At 46.8% G+C, this 22,978-nt stretch overlaps 1 protein-coding gene and 1 pseudogene across 4 annotated transcripts in view; both read left to right on the top strand.

The window, feature by feature from the left end:
- Nucleotides 1–22,978, top strand: part of peli1b (pellino E3 ubiquitin protein ligase 1b) — a 77,589-nt gene that overhangs the window by 32,374 nt on the left and 22,237 nt on the right. For all 4 annotated transcript variants that reach the window (XM_072507146.1, XM_072507144.1, XM_072507151.1 and 1 more), the window contains 2 exons: nt 9,482–9,648; nt 20,945–21,074. In XM_072507146.1, the coding sequence (XP_072363247.1) occupies nt 9,572–9,648; nt 20,945–21,074 (207 nt within the window). In that variant the 5' untranslated portion in view covers nt 9,482–9,571. The remainder of the gene's footprint in view (nt 1–9,481; nt 9,649–20,944; nt 21,075–22,978) is intronic.
- Nucleotides 1,340–2,091, top strand: LOC140422172 (large ribosomal subunit protein uL30-like; annotated as a pseudogene).

The raw sequence follows: 22,978 nt of genomic DNA on the forward strand, positions 1-22,978 counted from the left end.
CGCCTCCCAGACTGGTGTACGTTCCTAAAGCTTTGTTATATGTTGTGCTGTCTTTAAAATGTGTTTGACAGTTAGAACAAATTCTCCCTCTAGCGTTGCTATTCCACTTTGGAATATGTGGTGGTTTATAAAAATTTGTTCAAGTTAGTTGATATATTTCAAGTCACAGAAGTAAAAATTCAAACTTCATACTGCCATAGAATCATAGAATTCCTACAGTGCAGAAGGAGGCTATTCAGCCCATTGGGTCCGCACCGACCCTTTTAAAGAGCACCCCACCTAACCTTTTGGACACAAAGAGGTGATTTAACATAGCCAATTCACCTAACCTGCACATCTTTGGACTGTGTGAGGAAACCCATGCAGAAGCGGGAGAACTGTTATGATAATGCAGTAGAAGAGGTGTCCTGAGAACACTGGAGGATGGGGGTTGGGGAACGGGACCGTTTCACGTTGTGATAAGATAAAAATACAGCTAGCTATGATAAACTGAAAAGAAAGTTTGCTAGATTAGACTGCACTCAAAATTGAAACTTTTAAAGTACAGACTGGACAATTCCCACAATTAAGATCATTCTGTTGAAATTGTCGCTCGTTGGATGAGTCGTGTCATGTGATAGTACCTTTAAGAAATGGGTGTTTATAAATGGGTGTGTATATAAATATCTGCAGTGAGAGTACCTTTAAGAAATGGGTGTTTATTACTGCAGTGATGTCAGAGAGGGGGTGGAGCTGGGCTGTCTGTCAGCTTTTTACTTTCGTTTTGGGCTGTTTGCTGCAGGGTGTGTTTTAGTTTTGTTTTCAGAGCTGGATAGCTGCAGTCACAGCCAGAAGGTCTATTAGAGTCTCTCTCTGTAATCTAAAGACTGTAAATCGATCCTGGTGATTTAAAACTAATAACCGTAGTGACTTTAACCTGATGTGCTTCTGGTAAAAGGTGTTTTAAGTCTTATGGATGTTAAAAGGAAAGCTTAAAGGATGACTTAGTGTAGTATTCTTTGGGGGTTGTGTTTGAACTACTGGTTGCTAAGATGTTCACTGTTTGTTTTAAAAAGGTTAACTTGAGTTCATAGAATAAACATTGTTTTGCTTTAAAAAAATACTTTTCCATTTCTGCTGTACCACACCTGTAGAGTGGGCCGTGTGTTCCCCATACCGCAATCTATTAAAAGTTGTGGGTCAGGTGAACTCGATGATACACTTTGGGGTTTTCCAAACCCTGGCCCATAACAGTAGAGAAACTAAAATAACGATTCCAGGAGGCGACAAATCTACAGCAAATAATGAACACCATTATGGAACTGAGTTCACCCTTTTTCCCTCCCCACCCTTCGGCCGTGGCGATAATGGCGGACATAAAAGCGAAGAAGGTGCCACCTGTCCCTGAAAGCCTTTTGAAAAAGCAGCAGGCGTTTGCACTGATGAAGGCCAAGCGCGACAAGCGTTTGTTGGTAGAAGAAAAGATGAATAGATTGAAGAGAAAACTAATCTACAAGAGGGCTGAGTGCTACCACAAGGAATACAAGCAAATGTACAGATGTGAGATCCGCCTTGCCAGAATGGTACACAAAGCTAATAATTATTATGTTCCTGCGGAACCCAGGCTAGCTTTTGTGATTTGTATCAGGGACGTCAATGGTGTTAGTCCTAAAGTGCTTCGGCTCCTACAATTGCGTCAGATCTTCAATGGAGTGTTTGTGAAACTGAATAAGGCTTCAATCAACATGCTCCGTATTGCAGAGCCATATATTGCATGGGGATATCCAAATCTAAAATCTTTCCGTGAATTAATCTACAAACGTGGCTTTGGCAAGAAGACGCATTAGCGTATTGGCCTTACTGAAAATGCATTGATTGAAAAACAGCTCGGAAAATATGGCGCAATTTGTATTGAAGATCTGATCCACGAGACCTACACAGCAGGCAAGAACTTCAAAATGGCCAACAATTTCTTGTGGTCCTTCAAGTTATCCTCGCCATGTGGTGGCATGAACAAAAAGACAACACACTTTGTTGAGGGTTGTGATGCTGGTAACAGAACACCAAATCAACAGAATCATCAGAACTTTGAACTAAGGTAAACCACAAGATGTGCGATTTCCACCATATTGTGTTGAATAAAGAAATTATTTACAACATGGAAAAAAAAAATGGAACTGAGTTCAGAAGAGAAGGAAATAACATCATACTGCAAGAGGCATATGAAGAAGATTGGCAAGAAAATGGTAAAGGAATTTATTAAAAAGAGAATAAGAATAGTTTGAGGCTAGGGCCAATGGAAAATGATTTTGCCTTGGTTTTCAGAGTTTGGGGGATTAATCACTAACTTCTGGGTAGAAAAAAAGGAAGTAAGGCCTTGAGTTAAGATGAGGAGGAATTGGTTAAATTCAGTGAAATGGCATCCTATAGTCTCTTGTCCTCAAGACATTGCAAAGCACTTCATTGATGTATCGGCATGCACATAAACTAAATGCATATATCAAGGTCTGAGAAAGAACATGATATACGTTATCTGATCTGTTGATTGTTGAGGGAGAAATGTTGGTAAGTAAACCATCTTCAAATAATGGTATGGTTTCTTTTAACTCTACCTGTGCAGACAGATGGAACCTTACTTTAATGCTTCAACTGAAAGATGCTGCCTCTGATGATGTGACAGTTGCCAAGTACTGCACTGAAGTGGAAATGTCGATTTCTATCCTCAAAACTCTATATTGTCGTTTGTAGGGAGACAATAATCAAATTACTGAGTCACGATGATACTTTGAAACAGATCAGCAAAAGGCCACCAAGAAAGATTCAGATCTTTTTTTTGCAGGTAGCGATGACATGGAATGTTTGACCAGTAATAGCGGTGGAAGCAGGATCCACCATTTATTTTAAAAGACCAGTGGATAGATGTTTGGAAAATAATTTAAAAGGGTATTGAGAAAATGTAAATGGATACTGGGACTAAGTGGACTCCGAGACCCTCGGTAGGGGCAAATGCAAATCATGGTCTGGATTTCACTGGCTGATGAATTGCAGTGAAACGTTTTGTGCACTCCAAACTGGAAAAATACCCAGCACAATATATTTAGAACATAGAACATAGAAAAATACAGCACAGAACAGGCCCTTCGGCCCACGATGTTGTGCCGAACCTTTGTCCGAGATTAATCATAGATTATCATTGAATTTACAGTGCAGAAGGAGGCCATTCGGCCCTTTGAGTCTGCACCGGCTCTTGTAAAGAGCACCCTACCCAAACTCAACACCTCCACCCAACACCAAGGGCAATTTGGACATTAAGGGCAATTTATCATTGGCCAATTCACCTAACCCGCACATCTTTGGACTGTGGGAGGAAACCGGAGCACCCGGAGGAAACCCACGCAGACACGGGGAGGACGTGCAGACTCCGCACAGACAGTGACCCAAGCCGGAATCGAACCTGGGACCCTGGAGCTGTGAAGCAATTGTGCTATCCACAATGCTACCGTGCTGCCCTTGAGAACAAATAAATCTACACTATATCATTTTACCTTAATCCATGTACCTATCCAATAGCTGCTTGAAGGTCCCTAATGTTCCCGACTCAACTACTTCCACAGGCAGTGCATTCCATGCCCCCACTACTCTCTGGGTAAAGAACCTACCTCTGATATCCCTCCTATATCTTCCACCTTTCACCTTAAATTTATGTCCCCTTGTAATGGTTTGTTCCACCCGGGGAAAAAGTCTCTGACTGTCTACTCTATCTATTCCCCTGATTATCTTATAAACCTCTATCAAGTCGCCCCTCATCCTTCTCCGTTCTAATGAGAAAAGGCCTAGCACCCTCAACCTTTCCTCGTAAGACCTACTCTCCATTCCAGGCAACATCCTGGTAAATCTTCTTTGCACCTTTTCCAAAGCTTCCACATCCTTCCTAAAATGAGGCGACCAAAACTGTACACAATACTCCAAATGAGGCCTTACCAAAGTTTTGTACAGCTGCATCATCACCTCACGGCTCTTAAATTCAATCCCTCTGTTAATGAACGCGAGCACACCATAGGCCTTCTTCACAGCTCTATCCACTTGAGTGGCAACTTTCAAAGATGTATGAACATAGACTCCAAGATCTCTCTGCTCCTCCACATTGCCAAGAACTCTACCGTTAACCCTGTATTCCGCATTCATATTTGTCCTTCCAAAATGGACAACCTCACACTTTTCAGGGTTAAACTCCATCTGCCACTTCTCAGCCCAGCTCTGCATCCTATCTATGTCTCTTTGCAGCCGACAACAGCCCTCCTTACTATCCACAACTCCACCAATCTTCGTATCGTCTGCAAATTTACTGACCCACCCTTCAACTCCCTCATCCAAGTTATTAATGAAAATCACAAACAGCAGAGGACCCAGAACTGATCCCTGCGGTACGCCACTGGTAACTGGGCTCCAGGCTGAATATTTGCCATCCACCACCACTCTGACTTCTATCGGTTAGCCAGTTCGTTATCCAACTGGCCAAATTTCCCACTACCCCATGCCTCCTTACTTTCTGCATAAGCCTACCATGGGGAACTTTATCAAATGCCTTACTAAAATCCATGTACACTACATCCACTGCTTTACCTTCATCCACATGCTTGGTCACCTCCTCAAAGAATTCAATAAGATTTGTAAGGCAAGACCTACCCCTCACAAATCCGTGCTGACTATCCCTAATCAAGCAGTGTCTTTCCAGATGCTCAGAAATCCTATCCTTCAGTACCCTTTCCATTACTTTGCCTACCACTGAAGTAAGACTAACTGGCCTGTAATTCCCAGGGTTATCCCTAGTCCCTTTTTTGAACAGGGGCACGACATTCGCCACTCTCCAATCCCCTGGTACCACCCCTGTTGACAGTGAGGACGAAAAGATCATTGCCAACGGCTCTGCAATTTCATCTCTTGCTTCCCATAGAATCCTTGGATATATCCCGTCAGGGCCGGGGGACTTGTCTATCCTCAAGTTTTTCAAAATGCCCAACACATCTTCCTTCCTAACAAGTATTTCCTCGAGCTTCCCAATCTGTTTCACACTGTCCTCTCCAACAATATCGCCCCTCTCATTTGTAAATACAGAAGAAAAGTACTCGTTCAAGACCTCTCCTATCTCTTCAGACTCAATACACAATCTCCCGCTACTGTCCTTGATCGGACCTACCCTCGCTCTAGTCATTCTCATATTTCTCACATATGTGTAAAAGGCCTTGGGGTTTTCCTTGATCCTACCCGCCAAAGATTGTTCATGCCCTCTCTTAGCTCTCCTAATCCCTTTCTTCAGTTCCCTCCTGGCTATCTTGTATCCCTCCAATGCCCTGTCTGAACCTTGTTTCCTCAGCCTTACATAAGTCACCTTTTTCCTCTTAACAAGACAGTCGACCTCTCTTGTCAACCATGGTTCCCTCACTCGACCATCTCTTCCCTGCCTGACAGGGACATACATATCAAGGACACGTAGCACCTGTTCCTTGAACAAGTTCCACATTTCACTTGTGTCCTTCCCTGCCAGCCTATGTTCCCAACTTATGCACTTCAATTCTTGTCTGACAACATCGTATTTACCCTTCCCCCAATTGTAAACCTTGCCCTGTTGCACGTACCTATCCCTCTCCATTACTAAAGTGAAAGTCACAGAATTGTGGTCACTATCTCCAAAATGCTCCCCCACTAACAAATCTATCACTTGCCCTGGCTCATTACCCAGTACTAAATCCAATACTGCCCCATCTCTGGTCGGACAATCTACATACTGTGTTAGAAAAGCTTCCTGGACACACTGCACAAACACCACCCCATCCAAACTATTTGATCTAAAGAGTTTCCACTCAATATGTGGGAAGTTAAAGTCGCCCATGACTACTACCCTATGACTTCTGCACCTTTCCAAAATCTGTTTCCCAATCTGTTCCTCCACATCTCTGCTACTATTGGGGGGCCTATAGAAAACTCCTAACAAGGTGACTGCTCCTTTCCTATTTCTGACTTCAACCCATACTACCTCAATAGGGTGATACTCCTCGAACTGCCTTTCTGCAGCTGTTATACTATCTCTAATTAATAATGCCACCCCCCCACCTCTTTTACCACCCTCCCTAATCTTATTGAAACATCTATAACCAGGGACCTCCAACAACCATTTCTGCCCCTCTTCTATCCAAGTTTCCGTGATGGCCACCACATCGTAGTCCCAAGTACCGATCCATGCCTTAAGTTCACCCACCTTATTCCTGATGCTTCTTGCGTTGAAGTATACACACTTCAACCCATCTCCGTGCCTGCAAGTACTCTCCTTTGTCAGTGTTCCCTTCCCCACTGCCTCATTACATGCTTTGGCGTCCTGAATATCGGCTACCTTAGTTGCTGGACTACAAATCCGGTTCCCATTCCCCTGCCAAATTAGTTTAAACCCTCCCAAAGAGTACTAGAAAACCTCCCTCCCAGGATACTGGTGCCCCTCTGGTTCAGCTGCAACCCGTACTGCTTGTACAGGTCCCACCTTCCCCAGAATGCGCTCCAATTATCCAAATACCTGAAGCCCTCCCTCCTACACCATTCCTGCAGCCACGTATTCAACTGCACTCTCTCCCTATTCCTAGCCTCGCTATCACGTGGCACCGGCAACAAACCAGAGATGACAACTCTGTCTGTCCTGGCTTTTAACTTCCAGCCTAACTCCCTAAACTTGTTTATTACCTCCATACCCCTTTTCCTACCTATGTCGTTGGTACCAATGTGCACCACGACTTCTGGCTGCTCACCCTCCCCCTTAAGGATCCTGAAGACACGATCCGAGACATCCCTGGCCCTGGCACCCGGGAGGCAACATACCTTCCGGGAGTCTCGCTCGCGACCACAGAATCTCCTATCTATTCCCCTAACCATTGAATCTCCTACAACTATTGCTTTTCTATTCTCCCCCCTTCCCTTCTGAGCCCCAGAGCCAGACTATTCTTGTCCTGTACCTTGGGTGTGGTTACCTCCTTGTAACTCTTCTCAATCACCCCCTCTGCCTCCCGGATGATCCGAAGTTCATCCAGCTTCAGCTCCAGTTCCCTAACACGGTCTTTGAGGAGCTGAAGTTGGGTGCACTTCCCGCAGGTATAGTCAGTGGGGACACCGGTGGTATCCCTCACCACCCACATCCTACAGGAGGAGCATGTAACTGGCCTAGCCTCCATCCCCTCTTACCTGACAGAATATAGCTGCCCTGTGGACTAACTAGATCTCCGCCCTCCGACCCTGCTCCCAGTCAGCTACACTTTCTGTAAACTCCTGGCTCTCTTCGCACTCTTTGCGGAAATGTCGGAAACAAAATGAAAGGAGCACCTTACTCCCTCCTCACCTAACTCCCTCGGTCACCAAACCCTCACTATCGCACTCAAATGCACCAAATTCAGCACTCCCTCGGTCACCAAACTCTCACTATCTCTCTCAAATGCACCAATTTCAGCACTCCCTCGGTCACCAAACTCTCACTATCTCACTCAAATGCACCAAATTCAGCACTCAGTGCAAACAAAGTCTGCACTGTAGGGGATCACTTTTATACTGTGAATCTAGCCTCTGAAAACTGGCCTAATCCAATTAACTAATTAACAAGCTCCAGCTGCATGTGCCTACAAGTAGAAGCCTGTTTAAAGCTTATTGAAAATTCATCTTCTTCTAAACCAAACAGCAACTTTTAAGTTAATTAACTAAATAAAAGAAAGACTAAACTTTAGATAAAAATGAAGCCTTATACTCCCTCGGTCACCAAACTCCCACTATCGCACTCAAATGCACCAAATTCAGCACTCGGTGCAAACAAAGTCTGCACTGTAGGGGATCACTTTTAACTGCTGCACTTTGACTGCTGCACTGTCACAGGATCAGTACTGAGGGAGTGTTGCACTGTCAGGGGGTCAGTAATAAGGGAGTGCTGCACTGTCAGACGGTCAGTACTGAGGGAGCGCTGCACTGTCAGAGGGTCAGTACTGAGGGAGCGAATTTGACAGATTGTTGTTCCAAATATGGGTGCAAAGTACCAATTTTCAATTGTGCTGTGATAGATTGCAGAAACTGGTGATTAATGGCAGCAATTTGAGGTGACTAAATTAAAAGTAGCACAATTGTATATTGTGTAATCATATTACTGCCTTTGTGTGTTAAATATATAGCCTTCTGGTGCCAATGTGTCTAGTGGCAAATCTGCTGCATTAAAGCTGCACTGTGCTAAGAGCGGAGTTGTTTTCTGTACTGCAGCACTTAATAAATTTCAAGATATTTTTTCTAGTCTGGAAGCTAAAACTCTGTTAACTCTGACTTATTGTAAATTGGATTTGGGGCAATGAGAGTGTTGTCTGTTAAAGCTCCCAGGCCCTCATGGTAATTGATGCTCCCCTGGGGCTAGAAGCAAAATAGTTCAGCCTCTGAAGCTGAAAAATTATGGCACTGCTGATGTGGAAATATGAAAACTATTTCCATAGTTCCTAGACTGCGGACATGTGTTATAAATTTAATGGTGCCAAATTTTGGATTAGGAAGAAAGGGTTTTTTCAAAAATAAGTTGATAGAAATTTCTACATAAGCTATCTTTGAATCTATCTTTTGGAGTGGTTCTAAAACTGTAATTAAAAATATAAATAGAGAGAGCAGAAGAAGGAAAGAATTAAAAAAAAAACTTCTAACAATGAAACTGGATGTCAGTTTCAAATATTTTACAGACCTTTCTAACTGCATACTTGACCAAGAGAGCACATTGCAGCCCTTTAACTTTCTCCTGCATATTAGAATTTCTTCTATTCTGAAACTGAAATATGCTGAGAGTCCATAAACACAATTTATTCTGAGGTTACCATAAATATGTACGTTTTCTTGACAGCAAATTGTGCAATAATGTATTTGTAAAAATGAAGTGCTTTCTGCCTTGAGATTATACTATAAGGCAGCGGTATTTAGTGTGCACATTCCACTATTGTTTCTGTAAAGTTCCCTACTTTCCACAGTTCAGGAAAATAGTAATTAATGGATGAAGCCTATATCGGCAAGATGAAGGTTTAATAGGCCGCTTAACCATTTGGACATAATTGTACCAGAAAAGTGATTTTAAGTAACAGCGAATCCAACTGCATACCATAAATTTGCCCATATTGTTAAAAATGGGGTTCTATATAATTTTTAATCCACAAGAGGCTAGCGAGAGTCTAGAAGTCGAATGTTTCACACTTTGCGTTTGCTGTCGTCAAAGGCATCTATAATTCCATTGGCCGTCTCCACTGCTACAAAATTTCCTCCAATTGATTTCCTTGTGACTGTCCTGGATTTGTATTGTTTGTACTAGTGATTTATTATAGACACATGAAACTCAATGTGCGCCAAGTATCTGTGAATTTTCAAAACGATTATTGATTAAATTTCTTGGTGCACAATGCAAAATATTATACACTTGTAGTCTGAATTGTAGTAACTGTATTGTATTTATTTGCAGAAACTTTGAAAACAAATAATGAAAAAACTGTGTGAAGATTGCAGACTCTGAAGAAAAATACTAAGTGTGCTGAACCATCTTGCCCAGCTCATGTTTTCTCCTGATCAAGAAAATCTTTCTTCATCCACCAAAGCACCCATTAAGTATGGAGAAATCATTGTGTTAGGGTAAGCTCATTTGTGTGTGTGTTTAAGGGTGGGTGGGGAGCTTTGGGGTGTGTGGTGACTGGTTATCAGCATTTCTGGCACAAAACACTGAGCCCTATCCTTTTGCTATGCATTTAAACAACAATTTCTTATTTATAAAATAGTACGATGGCCCAATCCCTCCTCTAAGACCTTATTTAAAATCCACTACTTTGACCAAGCTTCTCATCACACAAGCTACTATATCCTTCTTTAGTCCGACACACCTTTTTAAAATGACACCCCTGTAAAGCATGGAGTATTCTTAAATGTTACTAATGCCGGTCTTTGATTGATGACGTGATCTGTTCTCCTTTTGGTTTTGGAGAAGCTCAGCATGTTTGCAGATTTATGTTTTTCCTATTTCTGCCTTCCTTTTTAAATTGTCATTTCAGAAATGTTTCTCAGTTCAGAAATACTCTTGATTGATGCGTCCGCTCGGGATCTCTTTCCCCATGATAAATTGTCCTCTTATGTTGCATATTTCCTGGTTATTAAATCTAAAGAGAAATGGCATTTAAAAAAAAAAAATCTGCGAAATTAGTTACTTTATGAATGTTCCCAAAAATAAGTGCAATTGAAATGATCACAATGAAGGCTGTTCTGTCTGTGTGGAGTTTGCACGTTCTCCCCGTGTCTGCGTGAGTCTCGCCCCCACAACCCAACGATGTACTCTAAATTTATTTTTTTTAAAACCATGAAGGCAGTTAGGGGGGGGTTTCCTTTTTTAATTTAAAAAAAAAAAACAGCAGTCGACAGCACAGGAAGTTGATAAGACTTTTGCATGAATTACCAGATAAATTTGAAACGCCATTGCAGGTGCTTGTCCCTATTATTTATATCATCCTTATTCCTGGGGCGAAATCTTGGTAGCAGTGGTAGCATGATGAAAAGACGGTAGTTCTTTGGCAACCTTTCATCTTGTGAGACAGTAGTTTATGCCTTAGTGGTCAACTCTAATATTGCCTGATGTGATTCAGGAGCCTCACTCTTGCCACATTTGCTGCAGATATTTGCAACATTTGGCTGGAAACATGCAGGGCTCATTAGCTTTGGTTTTCTCCAGGCTCTCCGTTCGGCCAACTAAGCTTTCCATTACTGGTTGCCTCGTCCAATGCTCTTCCAGACGGTCAGCCTCCAGAGGTCACTGCCATTGGTGACTGGCTCCCAACTGTCTGTGTCTCCATATCTCGTGTAGTGGATGTATGAACGTCCAGCAGGTCCGATTCAGTAGCTAGTTCACTCTCTGGAAGGTCTTTGGGTATACGGCTGTCATCCATCTGATGAATGTGGGAGAGCCTTTGCTGCTGTTGTTGGCAATCAGTAGCTAGTGGTGTCCCTCAGGGATCAGTGTTGGGCCCACAACTGTTCACAATTTACATAGATGATTTGGAGTTGGGGACCAAGGGCAATGTGTCCAAGTTTGCAGACGACACTAAGATGAATGGTAAAGCAAAAAGTGCAGAGGATACTGGAAGTCTGCAGAGGGATTTGGACAGGCTAAGTGAATGGGCTAGGGTCTGGCAGATGGAATACAATGTTGACAAATGTGAGATTATCCATTTTGGTAGGAATAACAGCAAAAGGGATTATTATTTAAATGATAAAATATTAAAACATGCTGCTGTGCAGAGAGACCTGGGTGTGCTATTGCATGAGTCGCAAAAAGTTGGTTTACAGGTGATTAAGAAGGCAAATTGAATTTTGTCCTTCATTGCTAGAGGGATGGAGTTTAAGACTAGGGAGGTTATACTGCAATTGTATAAGGTGTTAGTGAGGCCACACCTGGAGTATTGTGTTCAGTTTTGGTCTCCTTACTTGAGAAAGGACGTACTGGCACTGGAGGGTGTGCAGAGGAGAGTCACTAGGTTAATCCCAGAGCTGAAGGGGTTGGATTACGAGGAGAGGTTGAGTAGACTGGGACTGTACTCGTTGGAATTTAGAAGGATGAGGGGGGATCTTATAGAAACATATAAGATTATGAAGGGAATAGATAGGTTAGATGCGGGCAGGTTATTTCCACTGGCGGGTGAAAGCAGAACTAGGGGGTATAGCCTCAAAATAAGGGGAAGTAGATTTAGGACTGAGTTTAGGAGGAACTTCTTCACCCAAAGGGTTGTGAATCTATGGAATTCCTTGCCCAGTGAAGCAGTAGAGGCTCCTTCATTAAATGTTTTTAAGATAAAGATAGATAGTTTTTTGAAGAATAAAGGGATTAAGGGTTATGGTGTTCGGGCTGGAAAGTGGAGCTGAGTCCACAAAAGATCAGCCATGATCTCATTGAATGGTGGAGCAGGCTCGAGGGGCCAGATGGCCTACTCCTGCTCCTAGTTCTTATGTTCTTTACAATGAGTGTAAACTGATGGAATTCATGCGATCTCTGAGTTAATGACTCTGTTCTGTCAAGGATACGTCTGAGACAGTGAAGGTGGAAACTGTTTGGCATTTTCTTCTGACTGGCATATGTTGTCCATGCCTCACAGCGACACGGCGCCGAGGATCCAAGTTCGATCCCGGCCCCGGATCACTGTCTGTGTCGAGTTTGCACATTCTCCCCGTGTCTGTGTGGGTCTCAACCCCGCAACCCAAAAGAAGTTCCGGGTAGGTGGATTGACCACGCTAAGTTGCCCCTTAATTGGTAAAACAAGAACTAGATACTCTAAATTTATTATTTTAAAGTGTTTCACCAATGTAGAGGAGTGGGCTGAGAACAAAGGCTTGGTAGACTCGCAGTTTGGCATTCTCAGTCAGGTTACTGTTGTTCCACACTGTAGTTTGGACATAACATAGAACATTACAGCACAGAACAGGCCCTTCAGCCCTCGATGTTGTGCCGAGCATTATCCGAAACCAAGATCAAGCTATCCCACTCCCTGTCATTCTGGTGTGCTCCATGTGCCTATCCAATAAGCGCTTGAAAGTTCCTAAAGTGTCCGACTCCACTATCACAGCAGGCAGTCCATTCCACACCCTAACCACTCTCTGAGTAAAGAACCTTCCTTGGACATCCCTCCTATATTTCCCACCCTGGGTATCCTGCAAACAGTTGCAGCTTTTATGATGCATGTGTTGATTTCAGCATCAAGTGGTGATTGTGAAACTTGGATATGTGAAGTTATCAATAACCTCCAGCGTCACATAGCCATTGCTGACAGATAATAGTATGGCAACATTTTAGAGTATGACATTTGTCTTCCTGATGCTGATGGTCAAACCAAACTCTACCAGTGTGCTAATGAATGTCCATTTGCCACTGAAGGCATGGTCCAGTATAAGAATGCTAATGTGGCATAATTGACAGAGGGTAACTAACTCTCTTATGAAGACTTGGCCATTCTTTGTTTTGGACCCTTGGCGAGCAATGTTGAACAGATTTCTGTCCGTTCTGGTATGTAAGTAGACATCCTCTGTCGATGACCTGAAGGCACATTACAGCAGAAAAGCGAATAATTGTCAAACCGTGAAAGTGGGGTCAAACAAGGTTGTGCTCTGGCACTGCAGATTTGAAAGGGTTCTGATGTTGCCCCATCATTGCTGACCTTGTCCATCATGTTGTCATGGAAAGTGGAGATCACTTCAGTGCGCAGCTAATTTTCTCCAGCAACTTAAATAGCCTGCCTCAGCTCATATGATCAGATGTCTTCATGAGATTGATGAAGGCAATATATAGTGATCTCCTTTGTTCATGAAATTCTCTTGCAGCTGCCGAACTGAGAAGATCATGTCAATTGTAGATTTTTCCAGTTCTGGCACCACACTGAGATTCAGGATAGATGGATTCAGCCAGGATCTGCAAACAAGAGCAACCTGGCCAAATACTTCCCCACAATGCTTATCAGGGAGATTCCACGATAGTTGTTGCAATCGCTATGGTTGGCTGTGACCTTATACAGGGTCACAGTCTTTGCACCCTGCATATCCTGGGGCAAACCTGGATCATGGGCTAAGGTCTACACTTCAATGTATAGGTATCTTAACTTTAGCACCTAGAATTATTTGAGAAAATTCAACAAAATGGATGTTTCTCCTATATTATGTTTCTGCTGGAGAGGATTATAATATCTCATGCATATTCAAATTAAATTTAAGATTTGAAGTATGTTGAATCCACCGTTTTAAAATTATGCACTGTTTTACCGTTGGAAGTCTGTTAATAACAGACTAAACAGAATAGATTTTCACATCCAGACCCCGCTTTCACTGTTTGACAATTATTCTCTTTTCTGCTGTAATGTGCCTTCAGGTCATCGACAGAGGATGCCTACTTACATACCAGAACGGACAGAAATCTGGAATGATATTGTGCCCCTCAACACTCAACTCTCACTTTAGCGTCTTCCGGTTGCGGCTAAGTGGAGCTAAGTCGCACATTCGGCAGCTCCTGCAAAAAACTGACTATTGGGCTCTTTTCAGGGCCCCCAACGGCATTTTCTCGACGTTTCCCGCTGTGGGAAGGGGAGTACAATAGTTCCCCGACAGTATATGGCTTTTACCAGGAGCGGGGCGACTAGAAAAGTGGTGGTGGACCCGAAGAAGGTGCGAGGGAAGAAGAACAAAATGGCGGTGGGCGGGGACCAGGCAGCGTTAATGCAGTGGGCGCAGGAGCAACAGGAGGTTATCCAGCGTTGCTTTAGGGAGATTAAAGCGGACCTGCTTGAGCCGATGAAGGCTTCAATTGATAAGCTGCTGGAGACACAGACGGCCCAGGGGGTGGCGATCCACGAGGCCCGACAAAAGATCTCCGACAACGAGGACGAGATCTTAGGCCTGGCAGTAAAGATGGAGGCCCACGAGGCGCTCCACAAGAAATGGCAGGAGCGGTTCGAGGAGATGGAGAATCGGTCGAGGCGGAGGAACCCGCGGATTCTGGGCCTCCCGGAGGGGCTAGAGGGGCCGGACGTGGGGGCCTATGTGGTCACCATGTTGAACTCACTGATGGGAGCGGGGTCCTTCCTGGAGCTGGAAGGGGCCCATAGAGTGCTGGCGGGGAGGCCCAAGGCTAATGAGCCTCCGCGGGCGGTGCTGGTGCGGTTTCATCGGTTCGCTGATCGGGAGTGTGTGCTCAGGTGGGCCAAGAATGAGAGGAGCAGAAGGTGGGAGAACGTGGAGGTTCGAATATACCAGGACTGGAGTGCGGAGGTGGCGAAGAGGAGGGCCGGGTACAACCGAGCGAAGGCGGTGCTGCACAGGAAAGGGGTGAAGTTTGGCATGTTGCAGCCGGCGCGTCTGTGGGTCACCTACAAGGACCGGCACCATTATTTGGAGTCTCCGGAGGAGGCGTGGGCCTTTGTTCAGGCCGAGTAGTCGGACACAGATTGAGGGTCGGGATGGGCGTTTGGGGATTGCGGTTGATATGTTACTTTTTGAGGGGGGGTCCTTTGCTCTTGTTTTTTTTCTTTCTAATTTGGTTAGGGCGGGTTGAGCACTGTTTTGGTTGGGTTGGTCGGGGGGGCTCTTGGAGGGGAGTAAGCAAATGGAACAGAGGTGGATGGCCGGCAGTGTGATGGGGCCCTGAGGGGGAGGTCCGAGGCGGGGTTGAGGGGACTGGCCTGTAAAAGGAGCTGCGTCAGAGGTGGCGGGGCTGGGTAGGTGGTAAGCGCGGGCTTTTTCCCGCGCTGAAGACTGGAGGGGGCGGGGCCAGGGCGGGGAAGCGAGGGTTGTTTCCAGTGCTTGGGATGGAAGGGAGAGGTGGAGAGCCTGCGGATGGGGAATGGAAGAGGAGGGTGTGCCACACAATGGGAAGAGTCGAAGGAGAGGCGGGAGTGGCCGTGGTCAACAGGAGTCAGCTGACTTGCGGAAGTGCAATGGGGGGAGTAAAGCAGCTAGGAGGGGTCCTAGCCGGGGAGGGGTGGGTGGGGGGAATCGGGTTGCTGCTGCTATGGTCAAGGGGGAGCTGGAGCGAGTGGGGGGGGGGTCCGAGATGGGGGTCTGCTGCCGTGGGGAACGGGCCGGGCGTGGGGTGCGGGCGCGTGGCTGGCCGAGGAGGGGGTCATGGCTAGTCGGCGGGGGAGGGGGGCGGGCAGCCCCTGATCCGGCTGATAACCTGGAATGTAATGGGACTGAACGGGCCGGTCAAGCGGGCCTGCATGTTCGTGCACCTGAAGGGGCTGAAGGCGGATGTAGTCATGCTCCAGGAGACACACCTGAAGGTGGCATACCAGGTAAGATTGAGGAAAGGGTGGGTAGGTCAGGTGTTTCATTCGGGGCTGGATGCCAAAAATCGAGGGGTGGCGATCTTGGTGGGAAAGAAGGTGTCGTTCGAGGCGTCGAGCATTGTAGCAGACAATGGTGGTAGGTACGTAATGGTTAGTGGTAAGCTGCAGGGAGAGATGGTGGTACTGGTCAATGTGTATGCCCCGAACTGGGGCGATGCGGGTTTTATGCGGCGCATGTTGGGTCGGATCCCAGATATGGAAGTGGGGGGCCTGATAATGAGGGGAGACTTTAACACGGTGTTGGATCCGGCACTGGATCGCTCCAGGTCTAGGACGGGTATGAAGCCGGCGGCGGCTAAGGTGCTGAGGGGGTTTATGGACCAGATGGGAGGGGTGGACCCTTGGAGATTTGCAAGGCCGGGGGCTAGGGAATTTTCATTCTTCTCCCATGTCCATAAGGCTTATTCCCGGAATGACTTTTTTATTTTGAGCAGGGCGCTGATAGCGAGAGTAGAGGATACTGAGTACTCGGCGATAGCCATTTCGGATCACGCCCCGCATTGGGTGGACTTAGAGCTGGGGGAGGAGAGGGACCAGCGCCCGTTGTGGCGCTTGGAGGTGGGGCTGTTGGCGGACGAGGAGGCGAGTGAGCGGGTCCGAGGAAGCATAGAGAGGTACCTGGAGGCCAACGATAACGGTGAGGTCCGAGTGGGGATGGTATGGGAGGCGCTGAAGCCGGTGGTTAGGGGAGAGCTGATCTTCATTAGGGCCCACAAGGAGAGGAGGGAGCAGAGGGAGAGACTGGTGTGGGAGATGGTGAGGGTAGACCGGAGGTATGCGGAGGTGTCTGAGGAAGGACTATTGAGGAAGAGGCGCAGCCTCCAGGCTGAATTCGACCTGGTGACCACCAGGAAGGCGGAGGTGCAGTGGAGGAAGGCCCAGGGGGCGATTTGAGTATGGGGAAAAGGCAAGCCGGATGCTGGCGCATCAGCTTCGGAAGCGGGATGCAGCTAGGGAGATCGGGGGAGTTGACAGGGGAGGGAGTGTGGTTTGGAGTGGGGATGGCATCAACGGGGTCTTCAGGGACTTTTATGAGGAATTGTATCGGTAGCCCCCACTGGAGGAGGGAGGGATAGGCCGCTTTCTGGACCAATTGAGGTTTCTGAAGGTGGAGGAGAGACTGGTGGCGGGATTGGGGGCCCCGATTGGGCTGGAGGAGCTGACCAAAGGGATAGGGAGCATGCAGGTGGGGAAGGCACCGGGGCCGGACGGTTTCCCGGTCGAATTCTATAAAAAATATATGGACCTGTTGGGTCCGTTGCTAGTTAGGACCTTTAATGAGGCAGGGGGGGGGGGCTTTGCCCCCGACGATGTCCCGGGCAATGATCTCCTTGATCCTGAAGTGGGACAAGGATCCCCTGCAATGTGGGTCTTACAGGCCGATTTCGTTGCTAAACGTAGATGCCAAGGTGCTGGCGAAGGTCTTAGCCATGAGGATTGTGTGCCGCAGGTCATCCACGAAGATCAGGCGGAGTTCGTGAAGGGGAGGCAGTTGAACGCGAATGTGCGGAGGCTTCTGAACGTTATCATGATGCCGGCGAGGGAGGGGGAGGCGGAGATTGTGGTGGCGATGGATGTTGAGAAAGCCTTCGACAGGGTAGAGTGGGGATACCTGTGGGAGGTGCTGAAGAGGTTTGGGTTTGGGGAGGGGTTTGTCAGGTGGGTCAGGCTGTTGTATGAGGTCCCGATGGCGAGTGTGGCCATGAACAGGAGGGGGTCTGAGTACTTTCGGTTGCACCGAGGGACGAGGCAGGGGTGTCCCCTGTCCCCCCCCCCCCCCCCCCCCCCCTGCTCTTCGCACTGGCGATTGAACCCCTGGCTATGGCACTGAGGGAGTCGAGGAACTGGAGGGGGTTGGTGTGGGGTGGGGAGGAGCATAGGGTGTCGCTGTATGCGGACGACTTGCTGTTATATGTGGCGGATCCGGTGGGGGGGAATGCCGGAGGTAATGAGGATCCTGAGGGAATTCGGGGATTTCTCGAGGTATAAGCTCAACATGGGGAAGAGCGAGCTGTTCGTGGTTCACCCAGGGGACCAGGAGAGGTGGATTGGCGAGCTCCCACTAAAAAGGGTGGAGAGGAGCTTCAGGTATTTGGGCAGGAGCTGGGGGGCCCTGCATAGGCTTAATTTCACCAGGCTGCGTGGAGCAAATGGAGGAGGAGTTCAAGAGGCGGGACGCGTTGCCGCTGTCCTTGGCGGGTAGGGTGCAGTCAGTTAAAATGACGGTGCTCCCAAGGTTTTTGTTCCTTTTCCAGTGCCTCCCCGTGTTTATCCCGAAAGCCTTTTTTACGTGGGTTAACAGGAGCATAATGGGGTTTGTGTGGGCGCGAGGGTGAGTAGGGTGTTCCTCGAATGGAGTAGAGATGGGGGGGGGGGGGGGGGGGGGGCTGGCGCTGCCCAACCTCTGTGGGTACTACTGGGCCGCCAATGCGACGATGGTGCGCAAGTGGGTGATGGAGGGGGAGGGTGCTGCATGGAAGAGGCTGGAGACGGCGTCCTGTGTGGGTACGAGTCTGGGGGCGCTGGCAACGGCACCGCTGCCGCTCCCTCCAAGGAGGTATACCACGAGCCCGGTAGTGGCGGCTGCCCTCAAAATCTGGGGGCAGTGGAGGCCGCACAGGGGGGATGTTGGGCCCTTGGTGTGGACCCCAATATGGGGAACCACCGGTTCGTCCCAGGGAGGACAGATGGAGGGTTTTCGGGGTGTCACAGAGCAGGGATACGAAGGTTGGGAGACCTGTTTGTGGACGGGAAGTTCGCGAGCCTGGGTGAGTTGGAGGAAAAGTATGGGCTCCCCCCCCGGGGAACACCTTCAGGTACTTACAGGTAAGGGCATTTGCCAGGCGGCAGGTGGTGGAATTCCCGCGGCTGCTGCCAAGCACAGTACAGGACAGGGTGCTCTCGGGGGTGGTGGGTGGGAGTGGGGAAGATCTCGGAAACTTACCAGGTGATGCAGGAGGAGGAGGAGGCCTCGGTGGTGGAGGTGAAAGGTAAGTGGGAGGAGGAGTTGGGAGAGGAGATCGAGGAAGGGACGTGGGCAGATGCCCTAGGGAGGGTGAACTCTTCATCTTCGTGCGCGAGGCTCAGCCTCATACAGTTTAAGGTGCTGCACCGGGCACACATGACCGGGACAAGGATGAGCTGCTTTTTTGGGGATGAGGACAGGTGTGTTAGGTGCTCAGTTAGCCCAGCAAATCACACCCATATGTTCTGGGGATGCCCAGCGCTGGAGGAATTTTGGAAGGGCGTTGCGAGGACGGTGTCGAGGGTGGTAGGATCCGGGGTCAAACCGGGCTGGGGGCTCGCAATATTTGGGGTGGCAGAGGAGCCGGGAGTGCAGGAGGCGAAAGTAGCCAGTACTCTGGCCTTTGCCTCCCTGGTAGCCCGGCGAAGGATTCTTCTTCAGTGGAAGGACGCGAGGCCCCAAGCGTGGAATCCTGGATCAACGATATGGCGGGTTTTATTAAGTTGGAGAGGGTGAAATTCGCCTTGAGAGGGTCGGTGCAAGGGTTCTTCAGGTGGTGGCAACCGTTCTTAGACTTCCTGGCAGAACAGTAGACATTGGTCAATGGCAGCAGCAACTCGGGGGGGGCGGGGGTTGACTTTATTTATGTTTATTTACACTGGGGAATCTGAGGGGGTGTATATATTTGCTATGTTGGCTTTGTGTTAAGTTGGGGTGTTAATTTATTATTGATGTACGGGGGGGAGGGGGGGTATGGAGGTTTCTTTTTTGGGACTGTTTTGTATTTAACCCTGTTGGGTTCCTTTTTCATTCTGTTATTGATATTCTGTGAAAACCTTAATAAAATTTTTTTTTTTAAAACTCACTTTAGTCTGTTTTTCATTTTCAACCTTGCCTTCCTCTCCTTTGTTCATCCTCTTGGTAACCAAAACCTTGGAGGAAGAGCTGCAGAAGGTTTTACAATTGAACACTTCATCCTGTTGCACTTCTTCTTTATCATTGTGCTTTTTTACGGTTGCCATCTCTTTTTCTGACAGTGCCCTGATGGTGAAGAGCAATAGGACAGAGGTCTCCTTGTGGTTTGAAACATTTTTGTAACTAAAGATTGGAAAATTCCTCAGTCGGGTAGCACTCTTATCTGATGCTACACAGCTGAAGTGAGATCGTAGAGAATCAATATCTTGGTTTCACTTCTGTCTGAAAAATGGTGACATGTATCCAAAAAGTAAGGCGTTTTTCCTAACTGTCCCATCCTTTTCACTCAACCAAAAGTACTTTGCCATTTTCTCCTGGATTTTGGGAAAATGATATCTATGCTCAGCTCTAGATTGCATAGGTAAAAAAACTCAAATATGAATGAAAATTCTTATAATGCAGGCACATTGGTTCAGCTTCACTTGTTGTCACAGTAGGTAATGCTTAACCCAAAGACCGAGTCACAAATCATGCAATGCCGCTGGTTTTTATCATTGATAGTGGAAAGAACTCAACGCCTACTGTTGACTGTGCATCAGTCATGCAAAATGTCTGTTCGGGGGGGGGGGGGGGGGGGGGCGCGGTGGTGCAGTGGTTAGCACTACTGCATCACGTCGCCGAGGACCCGGGTTCGATCCTGGCCCCGGGTCACTGTCTGTCCGTGTGGAGTTTGCACATTCTGCCTGTGTCTGTGTGGGTCTCACCCCCACAACCCAAAGACATGCATTGGCCAGGCTAAATTGTCCCTCATTTGGGAAAGAAAAATTCTGCCCTGATTCTGACACATGGGAGTTGTGGGTGGCTTGACTTCTGACCGTTGCTCTGGAGACAGCATAGTACTTGATAGTATTTTCAGCTGAATAACTTGCATGTTGCCGTTTAAGGTAATACACTGTTCAACGGTATCCACACACTACTTACCTGGTAACAAATTTCAGTTTGAAATTTGGACAAATATTTCAGGCATCATGAACATTTGGCATTCAGAGAGTTAATGAAATTTGCCCTTAAAGCAGTAGAGAGTTTAATTATTTAAAGTAACCAGAGTTTATGACTCAGCTAGAATTGTAAATATTTAATTACCATGTTTTCAGTATTGGATTTCTCATTTTTGTTCTCTTAGATACAACGGATCTTTACCAAATGGAGACCGAGGACGAAGAAAAAGCAGATTTGCTTTATTTAAAAGACCAAAACCAAATGGTGTGAAACCCAGCACAGTACATGTTACCTGTACTCCTCAGGCAGAGAAGGTATGTTTTTGAACATTGCAATTACTTGTTAATAAATCAACTGGAACCTTGTTTATCCTGAACCCTTTTAAAGGCTGTATGCACTAGAAAGACCAAGTGGATTAGAATAAAAATGTTAATTCTTTGAACATGTGAATTAGGAGTTGGCCAATCAGTCCCTCAAGCCTGCTCTGCCATTCAATACGATCAGGGCTGATCTGATTCTGGCCTCATCTCCACTTTCATAGTCATAGAGTCATAGAATTTACAGTGCAGAAGGAGGCCATTTGGCCCATCGAGTCTGCACCAGCTCTTGGAAAGAGCACCCTACCCAAGGTCCACACCTCCACCCTATCCCCATAACCCAGTAACCCCACCCAACACTAAGGGAAATTTTGGACACTAAGGGCAATTTTCATGGCCAATCCACCTAACCCGCACATCTTTGGACTGTGGAAACCGGAGCACCCGGAGGAAACCCACGCACACACGGGGAGGATGTGCAGACTCCGCACAGACAGTGACCCAAGCCGGAATCGAACCTGGGACCCTGGAGCTGTGAAGCATTTGTGCTATCCACAATGCTACCGTGCTGCCTATCCCTGATACCCTTTAACCTCCTTGTCAATCAAGAATCTATCTAATGCAGCCTTAAATATATTAAATGATTTGGCCTCCATAATTCTCTGGGAAGAGTTCCACAGATCGAACCATTTGAGGGAAAAAAGTTCTCCTAAACTCAGCCTTGTGTGAGATTCCTTACTTTTGAACTGTATTCTCTAGTTCCAGTCTCTTCCACAAAGTGAAACATCCTCTCACCATCTACCTTGTCAAGTCCCCTCAGGATCTTCTTTTTTAAAATTTAGAATTTAGAGTACCCAATTATTTTTTCCCCGATTAAGGGGTAATTTAGTGTGGCCAATCCACCTAACCTGCACCTAACCTTTGGGTTGTGAGGGTGAAACCCACGCAGACATGGGGAGAATGTGCAAATTCCACACAGTGACCTGGGGCTGGGATCAAACCCGTGCCCTCAGCGTTGTGAGGCAGCAGTGCTAACCACTGCGCCATGGGGCTGCCCCCACCCTCCGGACCTTCTATGTTTCAATATGATGATCTCTCATTCTTCTCTGCTCCAATGGATATAAGCTCAACCTTTTGAATCTTCTTTCATAAGATAACCGCCTCATCCCAGGGAGCAATTTATGAGGTACCAAGGCACCTTTCCATTTAAATGATATGCTGTTTTTCTATTCTTCCTGCAAAAGTGGACAAGTTCACATTTTCTCACATTATATACCATTTGCCAAATATTTGCTCACTCACTTTATCTATTTCTCTATGCAGGCTCCTTATGTCTTCACAATTTTCTTTCCTACCTATCTTTTGTCATATTTGTGGGTGTGATTGCTTTGTCCTTTGTTGGAGTTTTGGTTTAGTGAACAAGAAAAGAGGGCTTGTGGGAGATCCAGCTAAATCTCCATCACTGTAATGTTACGCTAGGGCTTTTGGGTAGAGTAAAGGCGATGGGTATAGTGGTCACAGTAGTTGTGTGCCAAACGAGTTCAAGTTTGTGCCTCATGGACAAGGGAACAAAACAAGGGGCAACCAGAAATGGACAGTGATGGACAATGTACATAGGTAAGCATGTGATGGAGCAAGCTTGCAGCTTTGAAGTATCATGATGAACAGAAGGGCAAATGCAAGGGAGCTGAACGCCATTTTCAGTGAATTAGGGAGAACATCTTTTTCAGGCATGATGCAAAAGAAAATGCGTAAACAGCAAATGTGGATAGTGAATGCTTCAAATCGGCAATGCAGCCGATTTTTTTCTACATATTCGCGGCCATTTTAAAGGCCGCTTGCAGCCGGCGTTATTAAAAGCCGGCTGCTGCGTGGGGATTTGTGCGATCGGGAGCGCCATG

Source organism: Scyliorhinus torazame, chromosome 1 (assembly GCF_047496885.1).
Source record: "Scyliorhinus torazame isolate Kashiwa2021f chromosome 1, sScyTor2.1, whole genome shotgun sequence".
In the NCBI taxonomy this organism is placed as follows: Eukaryota; Metazoa; Chordata; class Chondrichthyes; order Carcharhiniformes; family Scyliorhinidae; genus Scyliorhinus; species Scyliorhinus torazame.